General features: G+C 37.8%; 2 protein-coding genes across 2 annotated transcripts; both read right to left on the bottom strand.

Annotated features, from left to right (window-relative positions):
- Nucleotides 1-1,381: 1,381 nt before the first annotated feature.
- Nucleotides 1,382-2,320, bottom strand: LOC142831925 (olfactory receptor 1496-like). The gene has a single exon (XM_075942348.1). The coding sequence runs from the start codon at nucleotides 2,318-2,320 to the stop codon at nucleotides 1,382-1,384; it is 939 nt and encodes a 312-aa protein (XP_075798463.1).
- A 10,527-nt stretch (nucleotides 2,321-12,847) lies between these two features.
- LOC142831924 (olfactory receptor 1468-like) lies at nucleotides 12,848-13,786 on the bottom strand. The gene has a single exon (XM_075942347.1). The coding sequence runs from the start codon at nucleotides 13,784-13,786 to the stop codon at nucleotides 12,848-12,850; it is 939 nt and encodes a 312-aa protein (XP_075798462.1).
- Nucleotides 13,787-17,640: the final 3,854 nt, after the last annotated feature.

Below are 17,640 nucleotides of genomic sequence, written 5' to 3'. Positions count from 1 at the left end.
GAGGGGAGGGCCTTGGACTTCCCACAGAGCAGGGTTCCCTGCCCTCTCTAAGGAGGGAGGGGGAGAGAAGAGGGGGAATAGGGAAGCAGAAGGGGAATGGGAGGAGAGGAGGAAGTGTAAATTTTTGAATGGAAAAAAATAAAAACAATTAAAAAAGAAAAAATAGAACACAAATAACTCAAATAATACTCAAATAACTATAGGCATCACTAAAAAAGAAAAAACATCATCTATAGCTATAAATATTTATTAAAAGTCTTTGAAATTCAAAAAAAGAACAAAGAGAAAACTATGTGGGAACAAAAGACTTCAAAGTGTGCATGTTCTTATTGAAGTTTATACAGAGGCTCAAGTAGAGGTGTTCACCAGGCAGTGAGAAACCCTAACAGCAGGATATGTTTCACCTGGAGTTGGATGTCAGGGAGGCCAGCAGAGCATGAAGAACTGGGTTTGTATATCATCTCCTAACAAGAACAGCTGAGAAAATAAATGAACCAAAGTTATTCCATGCCATAGTGAGGTAAAGAGTATAAACAATAAAGTTCTTTCTGAAATAAAGAGACAAAAGAGTTGAATTGGTCTGTGATTTAACACATGCTCAACCATTGCTCCTCCGTGTGAGATGGGAAGTCACTGAGACTCATACACTTCAGTCTGTGAACAGAACCTTCTGTATCTCCCTGAGACTGTCACATGGGTAAAATAAATCCATCCAGTATAAACAAGAGATTGACAAAGTAAAATATGAAACATAGATGAGACTCTACCAGCTTCTAGATTTCTTTCTTCTTTCTTTCATCTTTGAGAAGTAAATTTAAAGGTTCATGGTTATTAGTTTATTTCAAATTAAGGGGAAAATTACATAACTGACGTGGTTGTACAAAATGGTTATCCCAAGTTGCTTCAGTATCAAGAACAGACAGACAGAATAACACGGGTATGAAAATAAAAGAGGAAGTTAAGAGAAAAAATATTTCAAAATCAGTGTGGTAGAGCCGCCTATGGGAAATATTAGGAGGAACCTGGATAGTAGGGAGATTTCATTGTCATTGAGTGTCTTGAATCTATTACTTTCACTATTTTGACTGATGTATCAGTGAATGCAGAACCTAGGGTAAATGATAAAATGTTCCAGTAAATTAATAATTTAAAGAGCAGAGAACATATTAGTCAGAACCTCCTCCACTACGCATTTCTAGTAATATTTATACAAAGTAAGGAGGCAGATGTAGCCAGCTCTCAAAGATAATCTTTCCAACTTTGACTATACCTTTTTAACTTTCATGTAGGTCCTGTGATGAGGGTCAACATCTGACAAACTATTAATGTCAATACATTTATTACATAAAATTAGGTAAAAAAAAAATCTCAAGTGCTACCATTACAAGGAGATTTTCTTATTGCAGATAACTCTTTTTAGGGCCATCTTCATATCTCTGTTCCTCAGGCTGTAGATAAAGGGATTTAGCATGGGAGTCACCACAGTGTACATCATGGTCATGGTGGTTTCTTTCACAGGAGAGTAATTAGTTGATGGACACAAGTAGAGGCCAAAAAGTGTCCCATAGAACAGTGACACCACAGCCAGATGGGAACCACAGGTGGAGAAGACCTTGTAGATACCCTGGGTAGATGAAATCTTGAATATGGAGGAGACAATCCTTGAATAGGATGTAACAATGAGCAGGAATGGTACAATAATAAAGGACCCTCCCGTGATTAATATCATCAACTCATTAACAGAAGTGTCTGAGCAGGCCAGATTTAGAAGAGGAGATAGATCACAGAAAAAGTGGAGAATCACATTGTTCTTACAAAAAGACAATCTAGCCATGAGCATGGTGTGCATCATGGCATGCAATGTGGTCAGCATCCACAGAGGCAGCAATAAACAAACACAGAGCTTGGGGCTCATGATGCTGGTGTAATGAAGGGGGAAGCAGATGGCCACATAGCGGTCATACGCCATGACCACAAGGAGAAAGATCTCCATGTTTCCAAAAAACATGTAGAAGTACAGCTGTGTCAAGCAGCCTCCAAAGGTGATGGACGGTATTTGACTCTGCATGTTCTGCAGCAATTTGGGCGTTGTGACAGAGGAAAAGCACAGGTCAGAGAAGGACAAGTTGCTGAGAAACAAGTACATGGGTGTGTGGAGATGGGAGTCCAGGAGAACAAGGACAATGATTAGCAGGTTCCCCAGGATGGTGGTGAGGTACATGGCCAGAAACAGTGAATAGAACAGGTGCTTGTACGCTGGGGGGATGGACAGGCCCAGTAGTAGGAACTCTGAGAAGAAAGTTTCGTTGTTTCTAGTCATGATATGCTTCCAATGGCTTTAAGAAAAATAAAACTTTCTTAAACTCCCAATGGTTTAGTGTGTAGGAGATCATAGATCAATTTGACTATTTTCTCTTTTGTTTACATTAGAAAAAAGAACTTTATTTTTCATATTCTTTAATGTTTATATTCGTTGGGCATATATTCAGTCCATCTATTTCCTCAGATGTCCTTGGTAAGTTCCAGCATCCCAGCCTAGGCCCTTCACTCTGTCAACACCTACTCCCACACATCCATCTCCATGTCCCTATGTAAAGCAGACATGAGCTGTGACACACATGGCATGTTGCATGCTCTACGTAATTAGTCATACTATTATCAAAGTAATTGTATTTCTACATACAAATGTGTTCAGTCATTAGAGTCAGTGAATAACTTCTTTTAATGTTGCTTTAGCATGTACTAGGTAGGACTGCCTAATGACACTTAATTGCTTCTGGTATGCAAAATATATTGCCATATCTTTTTTCTGCAGCCTACTTATTCTAGGCAATCGTAGTTCACCCCATTCTACAATTTATTTCTGTGAGTTTTCTTCAACTCGATCATCATAATTCTTATATGAACCCCTAGAAAAACACATATGCTTTGGTGTATTAGATTACCATTTAAAAGTCAGACGTAGTTGTCTCTATAATCTAGAGTATTCTGTCCTTCACTGATATCTTCTCTATTACCCCACCCCTGCCTCAGCAGACAATATGTCAATACCCTAGTTGATGGATTACAGTAAGGATCAACTTGTTTTAATCGAAGATCTCAATAAACTGTATTAATGTTCCAAATCTAAAGAAGTACTAACTTAAGACTTAAGACACCAGCATTTCCCCTAATCTAAAGAGCTGCTGTTAGTTTGAAATAAAAAGAGACTTACCTTTTATGAAATTGTAATAAACCCCATCATTACCAAAATGTTTATTGGTGCAACTGTGAAACAGGTATTTCTACAGTATGGCAGTGCTACAAAGTATGAAAATGACAAAAAATGTTATCATACCTGAAAACTGCCACAAATCTTTCAGAAACTGAAAATGGAAGATCCACAGGTTGGAAGAGAGTAAAGTACCCGCTGACAATTTATCTAGAATAACTAAAAGTATATTAAGGGCCCTGTTTCAGAATTTGGTCACATTTATTCTGTAAAAGCACAGGAAAGAATATTTTCTGTAATCAACAATTCTTACATCTTCCCTTATAGCTATCTCTGGACCCAAGGGGCTCAGCATCCCAGAGGATGTCAGCATTCACTCATTAATGATACAGTTAATTGCCCAGGATCTATCAAGAACCAATTCTTCATTGAATCTATAGCTTGATTTTGGTAGAATTGCCATTTTCACTATGTTGATCCTCCCAATCCAAGAGCAAGGGAGATCCTTCCATTTTCTGGTGTCCTCTTCAATTTCTTTCTTCAAAGACTTAAAGTTCTTGTCAAATAGATCTTTCACTTCCTTGGTCAGAGTTACCCCAAGATATTTTATGCTATTTGTGGCTATCGTGAAAGGTGATACTTCTCTGATTTCCCTCTCTGTTTCCTTATCCTTAGTGTATAGGAAGGCAACTGATTTTTTGGAGTTGATCTTGTATCCTGTCACATTACTAAAGGTGTTTATCAGCTGTAGGAGTTCTTTGGTAGAGTTTTTGGGGTCACTTATGTATACTATCATATCATCTGCAAATAACGAAAGCTTAACTTCTTCCTTTTCAATACGAATCCCCTTGATCCCCTTATGTTGTCTTATTGCTATTGCTAGAACTTCAAGCACTATATTGAAGAGGTATGGAGAGAGTGGACCAAATCTCTGAGATGGAGGCTCTTGATGGTCACTGATTACTCCTGAATACACTAAAGGGGAAGGTGGAAATGAAGAGAAGTCAGATACATAATTACCCTTTCCTGTTCAGGGAATGTTCATTATTTATGTGTAACTCCAGTTTAGATTTTTGAGTCAGCCAAGGGTGTACTATGTGAAAACCACTGAAGTAATTGTAAATGCTTTGTGCTTAAAGAAACTTGCTGCTTTGATCGAGACTGTCTATCAATGTGTGGGGATGGAGTTGTGCTTTTGTTACTCTCTAAATTTTATTGGAACATAAAGCATACCCCTTTTCATTTCTCATCTTTGTGACTTATGCCTCCCTTTCTTCATTTTTTAGCTTGGCTAATGACCTTTTTAAAAATTACTCACTGAAAGAGACCAGCTGTTGACTTCATTTACTCTTTTTGACATTTTGTTTTCAATTTCAATTAACTGTGAGTTTATGTGTGTATTTGTGTATGTGTGTGTGATTTGTGTGCGTGTGTGATTTCTTGTTCTCTGCTTCCTTTGAATTTTTAAAACAATTAACTTTAGATCTTTCTTCTTTTCCAATGTTTGTGTTCTGTGTCATAAATTTCCCTCAAAACAATACATTTACTATTTTCCTAATGATTTTGATAGTTGCATTTTTTTCTGTATTAAGTTCAAAGTATACTTAAGACGTGGAAACTTAACACTTTTATCATGATGTAACAAAGAACAAGAAAAAAACTAAAAGAACTAAACTGTTTATATTTTGGGGAGTAAATGATTAAGCTATTCCTAAACAACATAGTAGTTTATAAAGAATTCCAGAGAAGCTGGAAAGGGTTGTAAAACTATCAATTGCACATGACAGGATACAAATCTTCAAGTACATATCAAAATATTGCCCAATCACTAAATAGGTTATGATTGACTTTTAATAGTACATCAGCTTCTTCATCCAACAGGGGACTGAATACATTCCAATGCCTCAAAAGATGACTGAAAACCATTAGAGTACAGAAATTCTATGTCGTGAGGTTTTCTTCCACAAATGTTTGTTTATGGTAAAGTTTCAAAAAAAGGCTATATTAAGCACAAAAAAGGCTAACAGTAACTATAACAAGAATTTAGTTACAATAAAAATCTGTGTGATGGATCTATATTTCTCTCTCAAAAGTATTCCATGGTGGTACAGATTACACTCACCTTCTCCTTTTGGTTATGACAACTATTACAGTGCCTATGTAACAGCAAGGAAGCTGGATGACACAGGCAATGTGATTTAGCTTTAGGCTGCTTTATAAACCTCACTAGAAGATTTACCCGAACCCCTATAGAAGGCATCGCAGCATGAGAGCTGAATCGGTAATAAAGACGACTGAAGAGCCCCTCACGTGGAGGACAGCAGATACAATATGGAAATGCTAGATAAAGGGATTATTCAGATCTCTTACTGGATGGAAACTGAGTGTATTCAGTTTTCATCTTACTATATAGGGCAACATATCTTTAATATTGAGATTTGGTAATCTCTGGCATTTTCCATTTAACACAGTCCGACTGCTACTGAGTAGAGGGAGCTGAAACTCTAAGTCTTTATTAAGGATGAATCAGATGTGGAACTTTGTTAAATGAACTAAATACACATCTGAAACTGTCAAGGAGTTTGCTTTAGCTTATGATTAGAGGGTATAGGTTCACCAAGGCATAAAGGCATGACAGCAAGAAGATCAGGCAATGGTCACATTGCATCCACAGGGAGGAAACACAGTGCTGAATGCTGGTGTTCCATTATCTAGTACTGTGTGTATAAAAATCAATATTTTCAAAACTGTAAAATACAAATTAAAGACATAAAATACTTAAGACATATTTTGATATACCATTTTCCTAGGTTTAAAATTTGTCAAGATTTCATCTCTTCAAACACTGATTTCAATAGTCAATTAAATTAGCTTCATAATTGGAACATGAATTATTGTGTGTAAATTGATAGTGTGATTCTAAAATTCACACGTAAAGCAGCTAAAAACGTAACTTTTCATGTTGTTGTTATTCTTTTATTGAAAATAGGGTCTTTCATGCAATATATTCTTATTATGATTTCTTCTCCATCCCCTTTGGATCCTCCTCATATATTCAACACCATGTTTTTTCTCCATTTCTTTAGAACACAAACAGGAAAGTTTTAAAAAGAAAATCAAAGAAAAAGTATAAGAATCATATACCCAAGCACATATATAACACTCAAAAAGTAGCCATAATTTATAAATCAAAAGACAAATAAGGTTTTAAAAAAGCAAGACAAAACATTATGAGGCAAAAAAATCTACAATAAATATTAGAGTTTGAGTTAGCTGTCTACTGCTAGAAATGGGGACTGCTCCTAAGTGTGGTTTGTATACTCAATAAGACTCAATTGAACAAAATGAATATTTTTTTGTGAGTGATCAATTGGTCTAGGTTGTGAATGGGCTTTCATGTCCACTTTCCCTACTCAGTGCTTGGAAGCAAGTACGGACTTATGTAGGGCCTGTGCAAGCAGCCACAGTCTCTGGGAATTCAAGTGCATATATTCATAACAACCCTGTTGTGTCTAGAAGGCACTGGTGTCTTCCATCCTCACTGACTCTTACAATCATTCTTCCTTCTTTTACACGATTTTCCCTGAGCCATGAGAAGAGGGGCTTGATGCAATCATCCCATTTAGGACTGGGTGATTCAAGATCTCTCGACCCCTGTACATTGCCCAGTTGTGGGCCTCTGTGTTTGTTCCCATTGACTGCAGGAGGAAGCTTCTATGATGATGGCTGAGAAAGACACTGATCTATGGATATAACATAATGGAATGAAGAGCCATTATATTGTTACATTTCACTAGCAAAACAATAGTATCTGATTTTCCCATAGCCTATGGCCTATCTGTTCCCAGGTTCTTGGTCATCCAAAGAGTTTTAGGCATGGGAGCCATCCCACAAAGTGGACCTTAAAACCGATCAGATAATGGTTTCTTACTTCCAAAATTTTGCACCTCTCTTGCACCAGAGTATCATGTAGGCAGGTCACCATGGTGGAAAAAGAGTTTAGAGGTGAGGGGATGTTTGCTCTTATTAGACATTAATTAGGTACCAGCTCAATTCTTCGTATTCAATGAGATATGTGCATGTCAACTTTAGCAATATGGTCTTACTATCAGTTTGTAGAGAAAGCTCAGTGCCTGAAATGGGTTACATCTAACTGAGTAGAGGCCAAAGGCACAAAATATAAGAAAACACACAAATAACCCAGGCCATTGTCAAGACAAGATTATTGCTTTCTAAAAACATATTTTACAAATGCACAGTCTTCTATTAAAGTGTTCAAAAAATCTCCACATGTAGAAAAAGAACTCCAGTCCACCTGGCCCAAGTGAGATGATACGCATGATGCCCATTAAGGTATTAATAGTTAGGATGTAAATGGATTAAGGAAAAAATGAAGTTTAAGGTACATAGGAATTAATAAATTTGGTATACATAGAAATTGGGTGTTGTGAGACGGAAGAATGAAAGAAAAACAAAACCTTGGATTTTTGCTTTGATCATGAATTCCCTTTCTGATGTGAGAGACCAAAGGAGATTGGAAAAGAAGAGAAGAGGGTGGAGGTAGGAGATTCATTTGTTATCTTCTGTGCATGGAAGAACAGCAAGGGAATAGCTCATTCTGATCACTGGTCTTGGATGGGCAAGGGTGACTCCTAAATCCTGATAAGAGATCCTATGTTTCTTATTCACTATGGGCACTGGATGTCACCAGATCTGCAGTGCTCTCCAGTGTGTACACTACATTTCACACACCTCCCCTGCTATGCATCCGTACATAAGAGACTCTGTGTCCCAGAGGAGTCCAGGTGCTTCAGTAACTGATTACAGGCAGTAATTATCCAGGACCTCTGCAAGAAAGGAGACTGATAGAGTCACTGCTAACTTGTGACTACACTTTGGGGGTAGGTGAGTTAGGAATAATCTTATGGGTGGGTAGCTTGTTTGCTTAGTGTTGCCTGTTCATTGTGGGGCGAAGAGAAGAGTTTAAACAGTTTCTAAAAGTAACCAGAAAATACATGCCAAAAAATAATATTTTTAGAACATAAATTTTTTTAGTAAGTAGTTTTTAAATGCACACCGTTTGGAAAGATTGCCACCTGACAGTCTGTGGATACTTTGCAATTCCCTGTTAACAAGCCTTTGAGGAATGGGTGTGCTACTGGCATAGATCAGACTTCTATGACCCAACTTTCTACATCTACTAATATATGTTCAGGATAGGAATGTGTAAAAATCACACTTTTCCACATCATGTTTAATTGCTAAGAAAGAAAATGAAGCACATATTTCCATTCATTAGATTACTTTTGTCTCATTAGCTTTAATAAAAATCTTAATGCTACCCATCACCACCATCTTTCCAGCCATTCTCCCTATTTGTTATATTACAGCCTAATGCCGACATCTCTATCCCTGTTATTTGAGGAAATGGCTGAGATCCATAATTACATTTTACATTTTTCACTAATGATTTATTTTACATAGCAATCATTAGTTGGATGAAATTCATGATGTTGTATTTTAATCAATTTTTTATTCTGAGGGAATCTGCATCTCCATTATTTTTATATTAAGTGGGCCAATATAGGCAATAATCACATTTACTTTTGGACATGAAAATGCTATTTCTTAAAGAATAGGAAAAAAATACATGGAAGTTGTTTCAACTTCCAATTTAGTAAAACATTGTATTATATGTCATGATGAAACCATCCCTGAGAATTCTATTATTCACTGCTATGAAATGTATAAATGCAGTTTTGTGGGTTCAGGTATACAGTTACCACACAAATATTTTCTTTGAACAAGTAGACAGAAGTTTCTGTCCCACCCAAGCCCACAGCCATTCAGTCCCAAATAAGCACACAGAGATTAATATTAATTATATACTGTTTCACCTATTTTTCATGCTTATTGCTAACTAGCTTTTACAACTTAATCTATAATTCTTATCTATGCTATGCCATATGACTTTCTCATTAAGAAATTCTCATCTTACTTCCTTTGCTTCTGGTGGGTAACTCTCTGCCTTTTCTCTTCCCAGAATTCTCCTAGTCTGATTGCCCCATCTCTACTTCCTGCACAGCAGTAGAGAAGAAGATATTCAAGGATTTAAGGTATTCCCAGTAAGAGAACAGCAGGATACTCAAGAAAATGTAGCCAGAGTTCACATAACTATGCCTTATAAACAACTTAAAGAATTAAAATCTGCCTGTCCTCAATAAGAACCAATGGCTCATTACTCAAGCAGTTTTAGAAACAATGGAAATTGAAGCTTTACCTTCTGGAGATTGGAAATAACTGGCTAGAGCTTGTTTATCTGGAGGAGATCATTTATTATGAAAAACAGAATTCCATGAGCAATATGAAATTACAGCTAATACTAATAGATCTCAACATATTCCTACTACTTTAGACGTTATCAGGAGAGGGTGATTATAGAGACACAGAAAATCAGTTCAAATTTAATGTGGTAGTGTATACTCAACTTAGTTTTGCGTCAAAGAAGACCTGGATTAAATTGCCTGGCCCTGGAAAACAAATAGAAGAATTATACAAAATAAGACAGGAACCTAATAAGTTATTCCAAGATTTTGTTTTCCAGCTAATGACAACAGCAGGAAGGCATCAGGGAACTCTGAAGCTCGACCTTTACTTGTAAGTCAGTTGGCGTATGAAAATGTTAACTCTGCCTGTCAAGCTGAGATAAGGTCATTTAGGAAGAAGGGTAACATTTCTGATTATATTTGACTACGTTCAGATACCAGTCCTTTTTATAATCAAGAGCTGGATGCAGCTGCTGCTTTGCAGGGTAGAATGTCAGAAATAATTTGGTAAAGAACCCTGTACTATGAGTGCACCTTTTACTAACAAGCAAGTCAACAGGTTATTACAAAATGGTGATTCTTGGGCAATTGCTTGCACGCTGTGTACAGGACATATCAATAATCATTTTCCTACTCATATATTACTACAATATGTAGTACCCTAGTTGACTCAGCAGCAACAGTAGAAAGAACAGAAGGAGATATTAGACAAAGGTTGTGTCTGAGATATTTGAATCCTATGGAGCATCTGCCTTAGGTCATAATATATCATTTGCTTTAATTTAAATATTATACTGCTATCAATATCTAAATTCAATAAAGTAATAAAATCTTGGGAAATGGGGGAATCAATCAACCTCAAGACCCAGGTATACCACTCTGGGGCATATACCCAAAGAATGTTCCATTCTACCACAAGGACACTTGCTCAACTATGTTTATTATGGTTTTATTCAACAGGAAGTAGAAACAACATAGATATCCGTAAACTGAAGAATGTAAAAAGAAAATAAGGTATCTTTACACAATAGAGTATTGCTCAGCTGTTAAAAAATTACATGAAATTTGCATGTACATGGATGCAACTAGAAAATGTCATCCCAGGTGAGGTAATCCAGAAGCAGAAAGACAAATATAGCATATATTTACCTTTTAAGTGGATATTAGCTGTTATGTAAGTGATAATCAAGCTACAATACAAAAACCCAGATGAAGTAGGTAAAGAGGAGTGTTCTGAGGGTGGGGGGCATAGATCTCCATTGAAAGAGGAAATAAAATAGATTCTGCAGGTATACTGTGTTGGGGGAGATGGGAGCAGGGGAGTGCAGGGAAGAATGGAGGGAAAGAGTACTGGGATAGACAGTTGGAAATTGGGTGCAGTGTGGGAACCTAGTAGAGTGGAGACATCCTGTAATCTATGAGGCTAATGATGACTCCCAGTACTGAAGGATGCAGATCTTAACAGGTCATCATCTGTAGCCAGGTAAGGCTTTCAGTGCTGGAACTGGGTTATATTTGGTTGAGCATTTGCCCAAGGACATCTTGGCAATCTCCAAGCAATCCAGGCTGACACTGGGACAGAAGTAATCTCTCTGACAGCTGACAGTGGGGTACCATTGCTGAGGACACCATTCATACCTCTCATTGAAATTCCAGAGGTTGAGCTGGCATGTGCTTGGAACCTTCACCCCCACATTCTGGGCTCTTTGGTATGGGAAGGTAGTCTGCCAGCTGCAAATAGAGAAACCTGGACATCAACCCAGTCACAAAAACTTCCACCTATTATCTGTCCTGCCTGCAAGATGTGCTGGGGCAATGGTGGTGTAGAACTTGTGGGAGTAACCAATCATAATTTGGCTTAACTTGAGGCTCAATCCATGAAAGGGAGCCCACACCCTACACTGCCTGGGTGGCCAGGAATGGGAGACAGCATATCCCAGAGACCTAGGGTAGAACCAAACATGACTGGTCAAAAAAATAATCAATGATTCCTACTGATATTCTGCTATACTCGTAGATCAGTTCCTTGTCTAGTTTTCATCAGATAGGGTTTCTCAGGCAGCTGATATGAACAGGTGCAAAGGCTCATAGCCAGATATTATACAGAGAGAGAGTCTAAATTAAACGTCTCTATCAGGTCCCTTCTTTTGGAGACCTGGGAACGCTGAGGAAGAACAGGAGGGAAGATTGTAAGCATCAGAGGGGATGGAGGACTCCCAAAAAACAAGGGCTACTGAATCAGCTAAGCAAAGCTCATATGGGATTACAGGGATTGAAATAGCAAGTACAGCGGCCTCTTTGGTCTGTACCAAGTCCTCTGATTCTACATTAGGGTTGTTGGCTTGAGAACAAGCGTATCTCTAACCCTTTAGCCTGTTCTTGAGACTCCATTGCTCTTATTGGATTGCCTTGATATGAGAGTTTTTGACTTGTATTATTGTATCTTATAATATTTTACAATTTCCTCTCAGAGGCCTGCTCTTTTCTGAAGAAGAAATGGAGGGTGTAGTAATAAGGGGTGGCGGGGCTGCGTCCCCAACACCCCAGCCGCCTGCTCGGCTAGCTTGTGCCCCGAAATAATTACACAGACGCTGTATTCTTTTAAACACTGCTTTGGCCCATTCCTATCTAGCCTCTTCTAGGCTAATTCTCACATCCCGATCAACCCATCTCTAATAATCTGTGAGCACTGGTCTTACCGGGAAGATTCTAGCCTAAGTCCATCCTGGGTCGGAGCTGGGGCATCATGGCGTCTCTCTGAAGCGTCTGCACCAGAGAGGAGAGCTGCAGAGTCTGACCTCACTTCCTCTTCCTCCCAGCGTTCTGTTCTGTTTAATCCTCCCACCTAAGGGTGGGCCTATCAAATGGGCCTAGCAGTTTCTTTATTGCTTAACCAATGAAATCAACAGATTGATATATGACACTCCCCCATCAGGAGGGGGGATGGATCAGGGTAAGAGGGAGCTATACGCTATGAGAAGTGGAGGGAGGGGGAATGATGAGTAGGATTTATTGTATGAGAGAAGAATCTATTTTCAATTTTAAAGAGGAATGTAGGAGTGGAGATCTGATTTTTAAAGAGTGGCTTTTACCTAATGCTTTCCTACAATCACACATACAAGGCAGTGGATGGCATGACTGAGCCCATAAGTTCCCTTTCTCTAACTGAACTACTTTGCAAAACTGCACTTTGCAAAAGGAAATATTACGTAGTATGTTCATGAATGTGCGTTCCATTGTAGGGATACATTTTTAATATTATTATCAATATATTTACCAGATAAATTTAAGTAAAAGTCCCAGCATTGCCTTATAAAGAGATTTTCTTCTTGCAAATAACCATCCTTAAGGCCTCTTTCATGTCTCTGTTCCTCAGGCTGTAGATAAAGGGATTCAGCATGGGAGTCACCACTGTGTACATCATGGCCATGGCAGTCTCCTTCACAGTGGAGTTATTACCTGATGGACATATGTATAGACCAATAATTGTTCCATAGAACAGTGAGACCACAGACAGGTGGGAGCCACAAGTGGAGAAGACCTTGTGGATAACCCGAGCAGATGAAATCTTGAGGATGGAGCAGACAATTTGTACATAGGACACAATGATGAGTGAGAATGGGATACCAATAATGAGCCCTCCCAAGATAATTATCAATAGTTCATTAATATAAGTGTCAGAGCAGGCCAACTTGAACAAGGCAGATATGTCACAGAAAAACTGAGGGATCATGTTATCCCCACAGAATGACAGTCTAGCAAAGAGTACAGTGTGCAACATGGAATACAGCATGGTCAGCACCCAGGACAGCACCACCAGACACACACAGAGCTTAGGGCTCATGATGTTGGTGTAATGGAGTGGGAAGCAGATGGCCACATAGCGGTCATAGGCCATGACCAGAAGAAGGAAGTTCTCCATGTCTGCAAAAACCATTAAAAAGTACATTTGTGCCAGACAACCTGCATAGCTGATGGATGGGTCCCGGCCCTGCATGTTTTGTAGCAATTTGGGCATTGTGACAGAGGAATAGCAGAGGTCAGAGAAGGACAAGTTGCTAAGAAAAAAGTACATGGGTGTGTGCAGATGGGAGTCCAGTAGAATGAGGATGATGATGATGAGGTTCCCCAGGACAGTGATGAGGTACATGGCCAGGAACAGGGCATAGAACAGGTTCTGGTGCTCTGCAGGGATGGGCAGGCCCAGGAGGAAGAACTTGGAGACAACAGTTTGGTTGCTCGTTATCATTTTTCTTCTCCAGTGTCCTAGTGAGAAAATATAAGGATCCTGTGGAATTAAAGATATATATGACCTACCACAATGGATCTTACAGTCATCATAGTGGTTTTAATCTCAAACTCCAAGTGTCTGTAATCAGTACAGAAATTTATGATTTTTCTTAACTTCTCCTTAACTGCTTTTTATATCCCATCCTGACATAGACAGATCTATGCATTTCTACAGAGATTTTTAAAATTCACTACTTCTCTCTCCTGCTGCCTGCTCAACTGTTATTTGTTCATTTGTGATTTTCTCTTTGTTATTTTGTATATTTATATTCTTGAAGAGTTTGGATAAGCTTTCTCGTCATAATTTTACATAAATTTCAGGAAAACCTCATATACTCCAAAGCCTAGATTACCATTTCAAACACAGACATGGAAGTTTCTTTAACAAACATGTTTCTGCTCCACTATTCACTAATCATCTTCCCTCCATTGCATGTGCAACAGGCATCAGAAGCTCAAACACCCCAAATGAAATCCATGTCTTCACTTTGTTTTCTCCCAAAGCATTCCTCATTCTCTTACTTCTCCAGTATCCCACAGTGTATTAAATGAAATTCAGGTTTGAGCCAGATATCAGTAAATTTTGATCTATTCACTCTTTCTTACCTTGAAATGCTGTCATAAATTATATAGAGTCTCCCCTTTGTTGTCTTATTTTATCTATCCCTTTATGTGAATATATCCATGTAGCAGGATCACATCTTGTCTTTACATGATCACAAAAGCAGATTCAGTTCATGTCTATGTTCTCATGTCTCCTGATGCTTCTCTTCTCCTCCAACGTGCTTCATTTACAACAGAAGAATTCCATTATCTCTTGTCTTATTTATTCTTCATATTATCATTGTTTCTGTGAATATAAGGACACAGATCATATGAGGGACACAAAAGTTGTTTTGTTATCTCACGTGTGCCGCTTGCATTCTCTCTTCACCAATGCTAGGGGTAAAACACATTTTAGAGTTTCTCTTTCACTGTCCTATCAACTTCCTCCCTTCTGTTTCCTAGTCATCTAGTTCATCCTTCATGTAAGGGATATTGCTTATCACATACACAGCTCAACTTACTCTACCTCTCTATATTAAGTCAGACATTCAGCCTTTTTCTCTAGCATCCTATACATAACCCAAACACTTACTTCTTTGATTACTGCTTTAAGCTATCTTTCATCAATTGTAAATTACATGCAAAAATATCATATATGCTTTTGTTCTGTGTGGTTGTTTACAATCTCTCTTAATATCCAGGTAGGAAAACTATCTGTCATATGCACGAATTTGGTCAGAAAATATTTGTTACCTGCTGCTCAAATTGATACAGATTTCTGCAACTTTAATAGTACAAAAAAATCTCAAGACTGTACTCAAACATGTAACACTCCTGTCTTTGCTTCCTGAGCACTGTGATTACAGGCATGTGCTACCATGATTGTCTTCTTCTGTAAATGAAATGAACAATACCTTAGTGTTATATAAGCATGTGTACAAAGATCAGAATCCAGAGAAACCACCACCAACTATTACCACTGATTAACCAATGGACTTCATACCTTCTTTAGATGTTATGTTCACAGTTCTCAAATTAATTGCTCATAGAAAGACCAAAGGATATGTTTCTAGCATTTGGTATACCTGCATATCACATTGGATATGCATATCACATTACTTCTATAGAAGTAATGATTTTGATTGAGTAGCTTTTATTGTAGATTTTACATGAATATCTATATGATATTAATGTTTTCCTTGATGGGTTAAACTTAGAAGCAATCACAGATGTTACCGTGAAAACACAGATTTGTGAATTTGTACAAATAAAATTGATCATCATCTTGGGTAGAGAATTGTTCATAGTTTACTAAGACCCCACAGGGGAAAGTATAGAAAACAACTGTTCAACACTACAGCAGTGAACTCTATCTTATTGTGCTGTTCTTGTGTTGAAATGGTGTGAAACTGAGAGAAAATTATATAATGAGCAATTATAATTAACCTGTCAGAATGAAAGTATTTATATTATGATCATGAAGCAAATACTTGCACAGTGTGGTAAAGTCTTGTGAAAACGAGAAAAGAAGGTTATTATACCTTGAAAACTATCCTACATAACACTGGAAATTCATTTAAAATGACAATAAGAAATCAACTTATTTTTCTAAACATACCCAGTTCTGCTGAGACTGAGTCGAAGTTTCTGGTCCAAGATCCTGCCTACTTTTATTTCGTTTGCAGGCACAAGAACTATCTATTTAGCTCTCTACTCACCATCTACCTTCACCATCTGCACTCATATCCCTCTGCTGCCATCCCTGAGCCTTAGGGGCTCAGTACCCCAGAGGAGTCCAGATCCTGTATAACTCATTAAAGACACAGTAATTACCTAGGACCTTTCTAAGACCAATTTACCTCAGGGATCTCTAGTGGAGACAATTATAGACATACTCTCTCCTACACATAGGGGAAGGTAGAATTTAAAGAACAACAAATAACACAAAGAAATAGCAACAACAGAACAAAAAGCATGTAAAGATACATACTCATTGCCTACTCAGGTGATGAACAGGGGCTTCTACGTGATGGTTGCCAACTTTGCTAGTGGAGAAAGTGAGGGATGGTGACCTGAAAACCACTCCAAATTATCATGAAGTATTCTGATTGCTAGTGACTTAAAAGTGTCACAAAAAAATAAAAATTTACAGAAGAAGCTACCAATAGTTTTTATGGTTTTTGGTTATATGCCTAGCCTTTACTGGCCAAGCCATCTCGCCAACCAATCCAATAGTATATTTTAAGCAGAAAAAGATTATATAAAACCATGCATACTGGGAAGGCTTCAAGGACAGCACCACAATTCAACATGACTCAGTACTTGCAAAAGGACTTATATACAAAACCTTCTAGATAAATTTAAATTTATCAACTTTTATATGAGCCGATATGTGAAAGGGTAGGCCTAAGGCAAGCAGAGGGCATGCTTAATGCTTCCTTAAGCCAATAGAAAAGCAATCTACATTCATACACATGTTCACTCATTTTAGATTTTACCTCTCTATGAAAACCTTAATTGTGCCTACTACCACCATTACCCCAATCCCTCTCCATATATGTGATATCACTTTCCTAATGCCATGTTCTATGAGTTCTCCATTAATCATGAAGACATAGGTGGCATTTAATTCCTTCCTTCAGGATAGTCTTAAACTTGGCAATCATTTGTTGAATGAAGTTCTGTATAATAATGAAACACAAACTTTCTACCCCAGGGAATCTTGATCCTTATTGGTCTAACCTTTGCTGGGTTCTTAGAGATTACAAACTATTGTTTTGAATGTGGAAGTAGTGCCTGAGATAGAAAGACATATCCAGAATTTTAGACACAATCCTACTCTGGCAGCAATCACATTTTGCTTGCTAATCAGTTGGTTTCAGTTACTCCAAGAAGAATGATATGTCTACTCTCTGTATTTTGGTTGACCTGAGAAGTCAAATTGGTTGGATGATGAGCTCAAGTTCTAATTTGATCATCCTAAAGACTGTGATGTTCACTTATATAAGGATAATTAAATAGCTTTAGTATTTTCAATTCATTTAAAGCAATCTATAATGTATTTTAGAACCCATAATCACCCAAAGAAGTGCTGTGCCCATTCACACATACGCTTTACCTCCAACCAGCCACATGCACTTCCATACTACTTTATGTTCTTATAGATTGCCCTGTTTTTCATATTTTATGTGAATATAAGCTCTCCATGGTTGGAGTCTTCCTATTATAATGTTCTCAAGGTATGTTTGTGTAGTTGAATGTGCCAAT

Source organism: Microtus pennsylvanicus, chromosome 11 (genome assembly GCF_037038515.1).
Source record: "Microtus pennsylvanicus isolate mMicPen1 chromosome 11, mMicPen1.hap1, whole genome shotgun sequence".
Taxonomy (NCBI): Eukaryota; Metazoa; Chordata; class Mammalia; order Rodentia; family Cricetidae; genus Microtus; species Microtus pennsylvanicus.
Note: the sequence above shows the minus strand (reverse complement) of the source record. Positions and strands in the feature narration are given on the sequence as shown.

Coding starts and splice junctions, on each gene's coding strand:
- LOC142831925 (XM_075942348.1), bottom strand. CDS start 2,320: ATGACTAGAAACAACGAAACTTTCTTCTCAGAGTTCCTACTACTGGGC.
- LOC142831924 (XM_075942347.1), bottom strand. CDS start 13,786: ATGATAACGAGCAACCAAACTGTTGTCTCCAAGTTCTTCCTCCTGGGC.